This window comes from Erpetoichthys calabaricus, chromosome 5, assembly GCF_900747795.2.
Source record: "Erpetoichthys calabaricus chromosome 5, fErpCal1.3, whole genome shotgun sequence".
NCBI classification, from domain to species: Eukaryota; Metazoa; Chordata; class Cladistia; order Polypteriformes; family Polypteridae; genus Erpetoichthys; species Erpetoichthys calabaricus.
In genome coordinates, this window is record NC_041398.2 from 174,094,249 (window position 1) to 174,107,410 (window position 13,162).

At 34.9% G+C, this 13,162-nt stretch overlaps 1 protein-coding gene across 1 annotated transcript in view; it reads right to left on the bottom strand.

Annotated features, from left to right (window-relative positions):
- Positions 1–13,162, bottom strand: part of tusc3 (tumor suppressor candidate 3) — a 550,580-nt gene that overhangs the window by 64,901 nt on the left and 472,517 nt on the right. The window contains exon 8 of the mRNA XM_028802245.2: positions 979–1,053. Coding sequence (XP_028658078.1) covers positions 979–1,053 — 75 coding nt within the window. The remainder of the gene's footprint in view (positions 1–978; positions 1,054–13,162) is intronic.

Sequence of the window (13,162 nt, forward strand, 5' to 3'; positions counted from 1 at the left end):
TTTCTGAAATATGAGCTTGCTATGCTACCTAGATCCTGCTAGCCTGCAAACCTGCTCACTGGGAGTGAGGGCAGGTATAGATCAATGTTTCCTGTAAAGGATTAGGATGCTTCCAGATGGCTGCTGATTAAAGCAGGATCAAAGGAACAGAAAGTAGGGGAATCTTGAAATATTCTATGCCATTGTGCACCATCCACAGTATATCAGTTAAACACTGTCCATGATCATAACACTTAATGGTCTAAGTGTTATAATAGCATACTTAAGAAGTATTATTTTAGGAGTATTTATAGACAGAGACTATAAACTTTAAAGGTAACATAATGACCTGCTTATAAAAATCCAAGTTTCCACTACATCTAGTGATGATTAGTTTTGCAGTGTACCATTTTCTCCTACACACACACAATCCAAGTTGAAGTCATTTGTATTCTGTAAAGTGCAAAACTGCTAAATCAGTCTTAAATTATCACTAGAGTAATGAAAGTGTTAAAGGGATTCAAATCATCCTCATGTCATTGTATTAAATGTATTATTTTGGAAATTCTTTACTTAGTATTTAAAATGATCACTGGGATTTTCAAATGTCAGATGCATGTCCATTATTAAACTAAGGTAAAGATTCAAACACTTAGATCCTGTCCATAATGTTAGTTTTCTGGGTGTCTGTCCAGAGAGTATAAATTATGCCACGAGGATCCTTTACCGTTTGTTCTTTTTTTCTCTTTACAGTGATATTTGTTAGTACCAAAACAAAAAATACAAAAAATCCCTTATCAAAGTCTGTTGTTTTGGTGCCATTTTAAATGCAGACATTTCTCTTAGGACACAATACAGACAAGGCAAGATTTAAAATGACATAAAAACCAAAAAAAAAAAACAGAACAAAACAATCACATGGGTAAAGTAAATAATGAAACATTTCTTGGTGATCTAGAAACGGCTTTTAAATGCAAATGATTTTTAAATAAAACATACTTCTCCTTTTGCCAACATCTCCTTTGGAAGTAGCAGCTTCATTCAGAAGGACCATCCCCATGGTGATAGCAGCATCTGGAGTTGTTATTAAGGAATCATAAGAGCCACAGAATTACGAAGAATGCCTCTTCAGAAAGATCTTTTCATAAAATAAACAGTTGTATGTTTGTTATTGACTTGAAGAGTTATTTAAAAAAAAAAACAGAAAGTTATTTAACAGTCAAATAAAAATAATTATGGGCCATTGATTTCAAAATTCATAATATTGCAGTTTTTAGGTAAAGAAGGTATTGCAAAAATGTTGATCACTGATGAGTCATAATGAATAGATACAAAAACGGCAGCCACCAAATATTAATTATTTAATTTGTTACCTTCGGTTTTCAGAAAATAAAGGAGTAAACAAAGCAATAATGGGATGCAGTTTATACAAACAAAATACAATCATAACTGAATCTATGTACTGGAAGTTCCCCCTTGCATCTGTAAAGACTGATTAAGAGTGCTGATGATTCCAAAATGGAGTTGTGTGGTTGTGTGGGAGTCTGTGGGACAGCATAGCCAGGGATGTTTTCTACCTTGTGTCCAGTGCTTTCAGGATAGTCTCTGGTCTTCTGCAAATGTAAATTAGAATGTTTAAGAATATTAGAAGTTCAAAAATGTTATACTATGTAAAATCAGATATGAAAGATTAGTATTACTACTATTCAAAATATAATATATGCAGTGCCCTCCATAATTTTTGGGACAGACACATTTTCCTTGATTTACCCCTCTGTTCTACAGTTTAAAATCACAAATCAAATAAATCAGATGTGATTAAAGTACATAATGCAGACTTTAATTTAAGGGTATTTGGATAAATTTTGATCACAGCATGTTTAGGACAATTGGCATCACAAGTGTTTGGCAGTACTCAGTTATGTTTCATTGCTTCATTAGTGCATCCATAAGATAACTAGGCTTGCTTCTACCTACAGACTACCTTTGGAGTCTGTAGTTGCCATTATTTAACATGACGACAGGAGTTGTGCCAATTAAAGTTAAAGAAACCACTATGAGGCTACAAACAAGAATACAACCATTAGAGACATCAGTAAACCTTAGGATTATATAAATCAATTGTCTGGAAAATCATTAAGAAGAAAGAATGCAACAGTGAGCTCAGTAACCACAAAGTGACTGTAAGGCTAAGGAGGACCTCCACTGCTGATGACAGAAGAATCCTCACTATGGTAAAGAAAAAGCCCCAAACCCCTATCCGACAGATCAGAAACAGGTCTTCAGGAGGCAGACGTGTGTGAGTCAAAAACTACTATCAGCAGAAGACTTCATGAACAGAAATACAGAGGCCACACTGCAAGATGCAAACTACCAGTTAGCCAAAAAAACAGCGTGGCCAGATTCCAGTTTGCAAAAAAAAAACAAATTTAAAAGAGCCTACAGAATTCCCAAAAAAAGGTCTTGTGGATAGACAAAACTTGTATCAGAGTAATGGCAAAAGCAAAGTGTGGAGATGAAAAGGAAGATCCAGTTCCATATCCAGTTCTAGTTCCAGTAAAGACCTCCAAAATCATTAGATGGTGCTTCATCCTACAACAACATGATAATGACCCCAAAAATACTGCTAAGACAGCACATGCATTTTTCAAAGCTAAAAATGGAAAATCTTTGAGTGGCTAACCCAGTCACCCGATTTAAATCCATACTGAACATGCCTTTCATATGTCGAAGAGAAAACCTAAGGGGACAAGCCCCCAAAACAAGTAGGAGCTAAAGATGGCTGCATTAGAGGGTTGGTAGAGCCTATGAATTACAGACCTCAAGCAGTCATTGCATGCAACGGATATGCAACAAAGTATTAAATATGACTGTTTTAATATACCTGCCATTACTATGTCACAAATATTATGGTGCCCTGAAATGGCAGAACAATGTAGAAAAAGTGCAGCAATTTGTACATGCTATAACTGAAATGTATGCAAATAACCTTAAATGAAAGTCTGCAATGTGCACTTTAATCACATTGGAATTGTTGAATTTTGTAATTTTAAACTATGGAGCAGAGGGGTAAATCAAGGAAAAATGTGTCTTTGTCCCAAACATTATGCAGGGCACTCTAAATTAGAGTACATGATGGTCGTGGCACAGAGGAAAGAGCTCCACAGGGTCATTAAGGTCACCCAGCGGAAAGTCAGCTGTCCTCTCCCCTCACTAGAAGAACTGCATAGTTCCTGTTGTCTCAGGAACATCAAGAAAATTCTTCAGGACCCATCACACCCAGGACATGCATTCTCTGAATGCCTGCCTTCAGGCAGACATTTCAGATCCATAAAGACTAAGACAAATAGACTGAGAAACAGTTTCTATCCTTCAGCCATCACCATGTTGAATGCTGCTAAGTGGTCAATCTGACCAAGTGCACCTTCATGTTTGCAATAAAATACACTCTCTTGTTTACAATACAGCCCTAAGTCAACATTGGTGATGGGACAAGTGCATTATGACCTATGTATAAAAGGATAATTTTAGTTTTAACTTGAGTAATTGTGTTTTGTTTTTATTTTATTTTTGCATTGGAAAATTGCACCTACATTTTGTTGTACAATATCTTATTGCTACAATGACAATAAAGATTTTGATTGATTGATTGATTTGATTAGTTATTATTCTATCTGATTTTATGTTGAGTGTAAAAAGGAATCCAGTCTTTAATTCAGGTTGTAAGTATACAAAGATAAGCATTAATATAACAAAAATACCACAGTCCCCTGCCTCTTGAGTTATATTAAGTTGTTTTTAATGGTACAGTATTTAGGGTTTGTTTTATTCTTATCTAAGCAGATATTTTAGGCTACTTAGTGGATCCACACATCTTTTTCACCTTCTTGCAGTGTTCTTATAGCCTTTGTTTAAGGCTACTGCTCCATCCTACCCGTGGTCTTGGGCAGAAAAGGCACTAATTATAAAAATTATTCAGTGGTGCAAACAAAACAGTGCATTCAGATCTGTGTAAAAAGAAAGATGACAGCCTTTTAAAGCTGGCTAAAAAAAAAAAAGTTAAGCAATTTAATAGAAGGCGATGCAAATCTTTTAGTTCCTGTCAACAAACATAGTCCTACCTTTTAAACAATAGTGGCTCTTAAAATTAAGAGGGTCATTGTATTTATTTTACATCTTTATGGTTGTGATGGTGGATGGCAGAATATGGCAGGTCTCTTTCGAAGGCAAATAGTCTGGTATTCACAAGGCACTTTAAAACATTCTGTGTAATTAACCAGTGAGTTTTGGGTCTTGTCTCTTTGTTACAACCTGTACCAAAATAATAAATCTACCCAGCTCAATCTGGGCAGAATGTTATATCTGTCAGATGTACCTACCTATTACCCTGTGACCAAGTTTTACAGTGAAAGGCACCTTCAATAAACAAAAATACTCTAGATGATGCAGCAAACATTTGTTTTTAAATTTAAACTGAACGTGTTAAATACAAGAACACACACTAAATCAGTAAACATATTTAAAATGATTATAGATATGTGTTTGCCACCAAGATGCACCAGCCCAAGCTCCCTCCAAAGATTTCAAGAAGTTTTATATTTTGGTAGGCAAAAACATAATTTTCTTACACTCTCTTTCCAGAGACAAATCTAATGACTGTACAGCCAGGTGATCTTTGTGATCTCCTCCAGATTCTCCTGTTCTTGGAACTACATCAGAATTGTCATTCCAGGTCAATCATTTATATTTATTTACTTAGCTTAAAAATAAGTATGTAATATCATAGAGTAGAGACGGCATACACAAAGGCACACCTGTTTTCCTTGTTTAATAACCATCTGAAAAACATAAAGGACAATTTTTTTTTCTTCCAGGCATGTTTAAGACAAAGGAAGGCCGTTTTTTATTGTAGAGTGAGATTGTGCATGGCTTTATGATATCATATATCATAGAGGCTAACTTTAAAGGTGGCTGGCTGAAGATAAATGACTTTCCTGGAGCAACACGCCCAAAGTAGATCAACTAATGACAGAAATTTCAGGAAATCAGATGCTGCGCCCAGCTATGTATACCATGTTAACAAAATGGTTTGTCAGGTTTTTATTGGTTGAAACATTTAGCAACTTTGCTTTTACAAATGGTTGTATTTAGTTTAGAGTTTATGTAAAAATAACACTGGGGATGGTGAAATTGTTATCCATTTAAGCTTAATGTCAAGTGTATATACCACAAATCATTTGATTTGTCTTTCAGAATTTTTTTAATGTTTTAGATATATTTCAGGTATCTTGAATTAAGCTGCAAATATTGAAAATTGAAAGCACAATTATTTAAAAATTGCCTATTTCAGGATATTTCAAATAACTTTAAGGATATTATCAAGTACAGAATGTCACTTAGCTTGCTTCTTCTTCATACATCTTTTAAGGCCTCTGGGTGATGTTTATACTAAAAATAAAGAAATTTTGTTTTTAGGCATCCCACACAGTGGTGCAGCTGTTAACACTGGTGTCTAACAGCTGACAAACTACTGGGTCCAAATCACTCCCTGGGCAGTCAATGTCTGAACCACCTTGTCAAGTCAGGCTTTGTAAAAAATCTGGGCTTTATTACTATAGAAGCCATTTTGATTTATATTTTTACGTTCTGTTTGGATATTCATAACGTTATTCAATTTTAATATTATCTTATTTACTTTTTGACACCATTTTGTTTATCATTTCTGGCTGTGGATGTGGCTAATTTCTGATTCTATTGTCATCATTTGACAAGATGAACGTCATGTTTCAGCCAGAGTTTCTCCCCTGGCAGGGGGTTCAAAGTTGTGTGTTTGACTGTTTTGTGCAATTTTGTGCCATTTATTTATGGTAATGCTTCTTTTGTTTATTATGTGCATTATTATTTGTTTTTGTCTGTGACTAGAAAATGCCTTGGTTATGTCCCATGTGCTTTATAGGTGGTACCCCAAGAGGCACGGCCACCTGCCAATCACCACCAGGATCTGCCCTCCTCCCTCTATAGATCCTGGCGGTTCATTTCAAATGTGCTAGGGGGTGAAGTGTTTATTTGCATTTTGCTGTGCTTTTTGCTTTTTGTGATTTTGTGGATTTTGAACCTGTGCTCCATTTTTGACTTTGTGTTGGGACTGGGTTTGCTGTGGATTGCCTTGCTTTCTCAGGCAATTCCTTTCGTGCTCTAAGAAGCTTCTTGTACTACAGGGAGTTTTGATAAAAATAAATCTTTTATTTTATAAAGCTTCTTCAAGGCTCCATTTGTTTTCAGTCGGGGCTTTGATGGTAATTCCCTCTAAAGGGAAATTTTTCGGAAGTATTTATGGCATTTTTGCATTTTGTAATGACATCGTATAAAATATGAGACACCCTCTACTTCATGTCCAAGTATCTGGATATAAAACAAATCTTTGTGGTGTATGCAATTATTAATAAAGACTTTATGGAGCTAGGATTCTTGTGAGTGTTCAGTGACTATGATTTTGGTTTTGCATATTGGGCTTTTACATTTTGATTTTTGACTTCTGGTTTTGAACTTTGTTTTTTCACTTTCTTTTTCTCTCATTTCAATATCATAGGTTTTATTTGGGTACTCTGGTGTTCTCCCACATGCAAAAGAGAGACAGGTTAGATTAATATGTGACTCTGAATTGACCTAAAAAGTGTGTCTTGTAATGCGCTGATGTAATGATGAATTATGAGTCCTGTGCTAGGTCTGTCTTCATAAACCCTTTAAAGGAATAAGCAGATTTGAAAAATGTATAAATATAATGTGTGGTCTATCTGGGAATTAACATTTTCAGTGTTGAAGAGCTTATGAGATACAGTACCTTGAAATGCACTGTAGATGAAAATCTATTTAAGAGATATAACTCTTGGAAATATGATGAACTGCAGATATTTTAAAACAGAAAATATTAATTCAAAATATAAAGTACACTTTAAGAATGTATTACATATACTTAAATATACGTGCAAATGTTAATTGGACTTGCCATAGTTTTTGCACATTGTCAACTTTTTCCCCCATATAAGAATCTATTATAATTAACTTTTCCTGGTCAATGTTGCAAGCAGCAGGAGAAGTCAATAACCACTAGACAATAGACAAAATACTTGTCCTCCAAAGGACATATAAAGGAAATTGATAAATAAAACATTTAGATCACTCCCATTACCTTGAACACACTTGGGTCATTGTAAAGTGGAATCTCCTTGAATTGGTGACAAACTAGTGCACTTTATATTGTTAGGATTAATGAATGTTCATTAGCTATGATAGACATGTACTGTATGTTACATTTTACATACAGACACAAGTAAAAAACCTTTTAGCACACTTATGACTGTATATAAAACAAAGGTAATGTTTAAAGTAAAAATTGGACACTTTTAAAACTAATAAAAAAAAAAAAACACTTATTGAGTATTATTAGAAAGGACAGGTCATTCTGGCTTTGCTCAGTCATCCAGGTCGATGCGTTTGACAGCTTGAACCATAAATGAATAGTATAGTTGACAAGTAAACATCTTTTGCGTTATCATGCCAGGTGGTCTTGATAAATTTATTCTCACATGTCAAATGCTGTAGGACAAGACTACTAATCATGCTGTACTTTTGAAGGTTTGTCAGCCTTCATTAGCTGTTGTGATAGTTTAAAAATGCACCTAGAGGGTAAAATCCCTCAGAAAAGCATTGACCATCTGTCTAAAATATTTCATCTTCCAGTGATAACAAACTGTTGCATACATTGCAACATTTCTCTTGTAAAAGACAGGTTTGACCATAAAACATATTGACAGGACTCCCTTTACTCCTTCTTGGGAATATTTTTAAAATGATAAAGACTATATGTGGCTTGAAGTGTCAAATTTCTAAAGTTAACATTTTCTAAATTAGGTTCTTTATTCTATTTGAATAATCCAAGGGGAATTCTGTAAGACCTCTCATTTCTGATTGCATCAAAATCAGAGTTACGTTGTTGCCAGAAAAATGTACAAAAAACATGGAAAAACTTTCAGTGCAGCTACTTATGATAATGGGATATTATTTGTATGTACTGATCATGCCACACGGACAAAGACTTTGACATTCATGGTGATTTATGGTGTGGAACAAAAACAATTGGTTCAAAACATGCTAATTATAAAGTTGAATTGTGGTATCATTTAATTATGCAAAAATTGTCAACATGGTTTAAACATAACTTGAAATTAAAGGCATTCTCTCTAGCTTTAATGATTCTGCCATTCAGGATTAGTAAAAGCTGAAGAATACTGCTTAATATTTAAAAAACAACACCTACAATAAAAGAAAATTAGTTTTTAGGGTTATTGACTACACTGTAAGACCTCTATTGAGATGACAGCTCTAACCAGTATGTGATAACTTAGCTTATGTTTTATTAGCTGGACAGGAATATCCAAGAATTTGACAAATTTTCACTAGTTTCAAGCACTTTGTATAACAAAAGTGTTGTCCTCATTTTTACTATTTCTAAAATGAAGGTTATTATATATGTAAACAGTGATTACAAGGAAACTATATATTTTTGAAATTTATACTGAACCCATAAACGTTAAGCACACAGTTGCACTTTTCCTACTTTTCAGTATAAAATGTACTGTTGTAATAGTGCAAGACTACAACACAGATAATTTTCGCTTTTGGTTCAACATCGGAGGCAGTGATGAAGCACAAATGCAGTAAACATGGCTCCCTCAATCAGTTTTATATGCATCTGTCTATATTTTTTTGTGTAGAGCAGCCAGGGTCCTGAACAAATATTTATGGCAGCTAATTTATGAACCACATGGCTAATATAAGTTCACTTCATTGAATGGGTGTTATTAGTGTTCAGCATTGCTATAGGAATGGGTCAGTAGATACCTAATGATTCTGCTGAAAGGGTTTAGGAGGTTTATTAATTGTTTAATAAAAACTGTTAAGAACTTGTTAAATCTATTCTGTTTTTTCTTACATAAAATCACCTGGGTAGATGAGAATTAATCTTTGTCTCTTAAAATGTTTCATGCAATAAGTTATGAAAAAAAGTTTCCTCATGTAAAAAGTATTTCTATAAAATAAAAAAAAAGATGCACATGTATCCACACTGGAAAAAATTTCTGTTTTTAGAGCTACGTGATTCCAGATAAGAAAAAAAAAAAGAATATTATCTGTCACTTATCAGAGTTAACACTCAGTGTGAAGGAAAATACTTTAGTCACTTGATGTTTCAGCTAATAATTTTTAAAAGAACATTCAAAAGAAGGTGAATGCTATAGGTGAATTTTAATAATCAATCCATTCCTTACAAAACTTGATTAAACCATTATGGGGTGGGGATCGGAGAACAGACATTTTTAGGTAGTAGCAGGAAGATAGGAGTGCCCTGAATAAATCCAAATCAAACAGGCTCTAGGGAGCAACACAATACCCAGGCGCAATTATGGAATGTGTTGCCCTTATTTGCCTGCATTCCAGGGCAGTGATTTTTGAAAAGTCCTGGCCATCCACATTAAAAACATACACCCTACTTATTAAAGCTTCTGTTCTATTTAGGATGAATAATTAATTTTCTCAGTTGTTTCTGCTTATCTAGTTCTCATGAGAGGAGCGAATGAAGAGTTTTGAATTCTAATAAACTAACATTTTGACGATTTTGATAAATTTTAAAACTTTGATTAGCCTTGAATAAAATCACCTATTTTCAGGATCTGAACTGTATACAGTAAGCCAGTTTTGATCCATCTCTCTCATTACAGAAATTCAACAGGATGCAAATGTCCATTGAGTGATACACACTAAATAACATATAAAGAAAAGAAAGAACATTTACTGTAAATAGAAATCGTAAGTAGACTGTGGCTTAGGAAGGGTGATGTACTGTCATGCAATATACCAGAGCACTGTATCTAATTAAATGTATGCTTTTTTTGACACACATTCTTCTTTGTTTTACTTTGTATTGGCAGTTTACCTTCATTAATTGGGTTAATGATGTGTTTCTGTGGACACTTTTCATAATCTTACATTTTCCAGAAAGGACATTGGTTGCTGTGAAACATCAATAATTGTCAAGCACCACAAGTATAAAACACCACAATTTTTCATCCATCCATCCATTATCCAACCCGCTATATCCTAACTACAGGGTCACGGGGGTCTGCTGGATCCAATCCCAGCCAACACAGGGCGCAAGGCAGGAAACAAACCCTGGGCAGGTCGCCAGCCTACCGCAGGGCACACGCGCACACACACGCACACACACACACACACACACACACACACACACACACACACACACACTAAGGACAATTTAGGACTGCAAATGCACCTAACCTGCATGTCTTTGGACTGTGGGTGGAAACTAGAGAACCTGGAGGAAACCCACGCAGACACGGGGAGAACATGCAAATTCCACAAACTCCAGCGAACCAAGGTCTCCTAACTGTGAGGCAGCAGCGCTACCACTGCGCCACCCTCCTCAAACTATTCCTGAACAATTTTTGTAGTGTGGCAGGGTAAATTATCATGCTAAATAAAGAGGCTCCTGCCATCACAGAATGTTGTTCCCATTAAGGGGTGTATGTTGTCTGCAAAAATTTTTAGGTAGGTGGTTTGTGTCAAAGTTACATCAACATAAATGCCAGGACCCAAGGTTTCCCAGCATAACATTGCCCAATGCATCACACTGTCTCTTGGCAGCTTGCTTCTTCCCATAATGCATCCTAGTGCCATCTCTTCCCCAGGTAAACAACATAAACGTGCACCAGGCCGTCCAAATGATCTAAAAGAAAATGTTATTCATCAGACCAGGCTACCTCCTTCCATGCTTTTGTTATTATTATTATTATTATTATTGGTCTATGTTCCATTTCTGATTCTCAAATATTCATTGTAGGCAGTTTTGCCAGTGGACAGGGGATACCAACGGCACTCTCTGGTCTTTGGCTATGAGGCCCCATACACAGCACTGTGTGTTCTGACACCTTTCTCTCATGGAATAAAACTACTGTGGAAATCGCAAAAGGTAAAAACTAACCTGCTTACTAAAAATAATATCTCAAAATAGAGTAAGCAGAAACCTAACCAAAAATCTATTTAATGGACAATTAAAAATTCTAAACCAATTATTAAATACAACCGAACCACTGGTTTACTGGTTGTCTTTCCTTTGACCACTTTTGGTAGGTTCTAACTACTGCATATGGGGGAATAGCCCACTAGACTTATTGTTTTGGAGATTCTCTTATCCAGTTGTCTAGCCATCACAATTAGGCCCTTAGTAAAGTCGTTCAGATCCTTACCCTTGTCCATTTTTCCTACTTTTAATACATCACCTTCAAGAGCTGACTATTCACTTGCTACCTAATATATCCCACCCCTTGACAGGTGCCATTATTCATTTCACCTGACAGTGGTTTTAATGTTTTGGCAGATTACTATGTAAAATATAGTAAATCATAATATATTGTCTTCCCAAGTCCTAACAAATCAAAAAACAAATTAGTGTTGTACCTGAAACAGTATTTATGAAACATAGCCTGGGCAACTGAATGTTGTCTTTATAGCAAAACTCTTACTTCTGTCAGAATAAGCTTGAAAGGTCCATTCTCAGTAAAAATGTAAATATCCTAAAAAGCTTCAGTGCTTATACTCTGCAAACAGACTTCTACCTATTTCAAGTAGTTTATCATTTGGCACATAAATTACAACAAAATGTAAAGCCTTTTTAATATTATGAAGTTCTTTTAGGAAGTCTATACCTTTCATGTTAGCCTGAACAGGTTTTGAGAACTTAAAGTCACATGTTGTCCATTTAAATTTTTAGTTTGTGAACATAAACTGCTTTAATTAGCAATTTAAAATGTGAACAATTTTAGTTTTAGGTATATCAAGTCATTATTACTCTAGGAGACTGCTTGATGACTTAAGACTTGGGACATTCCAGATGCTGCCGTCTAAGTTCATTACTCCTTCTTCCCCTTATTTCTTTTACCACCAGCTAAGGCCTGTCCTTAAGACATTAAGTGTGTTGCTATCATCTACTCTTTCCTCCCACTATCTGTTTGATTTCATTTTTTCCTATTTCCTCATTAGAATACTGCCATTGCTCTGTATACTGCTTTGTGTAAAGCTTCTTGCAGGCCTTTGTCACTACACTCAATATGGAAAAGTGACCGTCGTTCCTCTCGTTGTTTTCTCTGGAAAATTATATTTAAAAATATTTTAAAACATTTTTAGATCAGCTGAATTTTACACCTCAAAAACATTATTCCATGAGTTTGGTGAATGACTCCTACTGCCACTTCTGCTTTCCAAATGCACCTGGTGCTTTAATAAAGTATCTATCTATCTATCTATCTATCTATCTATCTATCTATCTATCTATCTATCTATCTATCTATCTATCTATCTATCTATCTATCTATCTATCTATCTATCTATCTATCTATCTATCTATCTATCTATCTATCTATCTATCTATCTACTCCATAAAGTTTGAATATTGCCTATCGCTTCATAATGGTTCTTCATCTCTGACTCTGTTTCCTTAACCCTTTCTATAACAACAGCCTTTTCATTTAATATTTTCTCCTTTTGGACCTCTCCACTCTCCACTCTGTAGAACAGAAGCTTTTCTCCTTAGGCACCACCACTGTCACTTGAAATCCCAAAAATGTCTCTCTTCTAACCATTGGAAATCATCTTTTAATAACCTGGTTCTTCTCAAACTCTCCCTTAACAGATCATCCAGTGCGTTTCTGCAGTTGTGCTGCTTAGAGTTACACTGGGTATGAGCTGGGTGGCCAGGGACTACTAATGTAAAGACCTTTTTTTATCCAGGTTTGTACAGCCTCTCTCTTTCCTATGCCAGGAATACATTTTTACATATTTATGTTCATCTCTCCTTACAGGAATTAGAGCAAGGAGGTAGTGTTTCTTAGCATTTGATTAAGTATTTTTATGTGCTAGTAAAAGAGTAAGTCATTTTTCACAACAATTCATTTCAGTTAAAGTGAATCAAAAAGCAAGACTTCAGGAATATTCTATACTGCATCAAAATAAAATAAAATAAAAAAAAACCTTTTACAGTAGAAATTTTATCTATTTTTTTTTTTTTTACAAAACTAAGTTTTATAGTTTAATTACCCAATTATGAAATTTT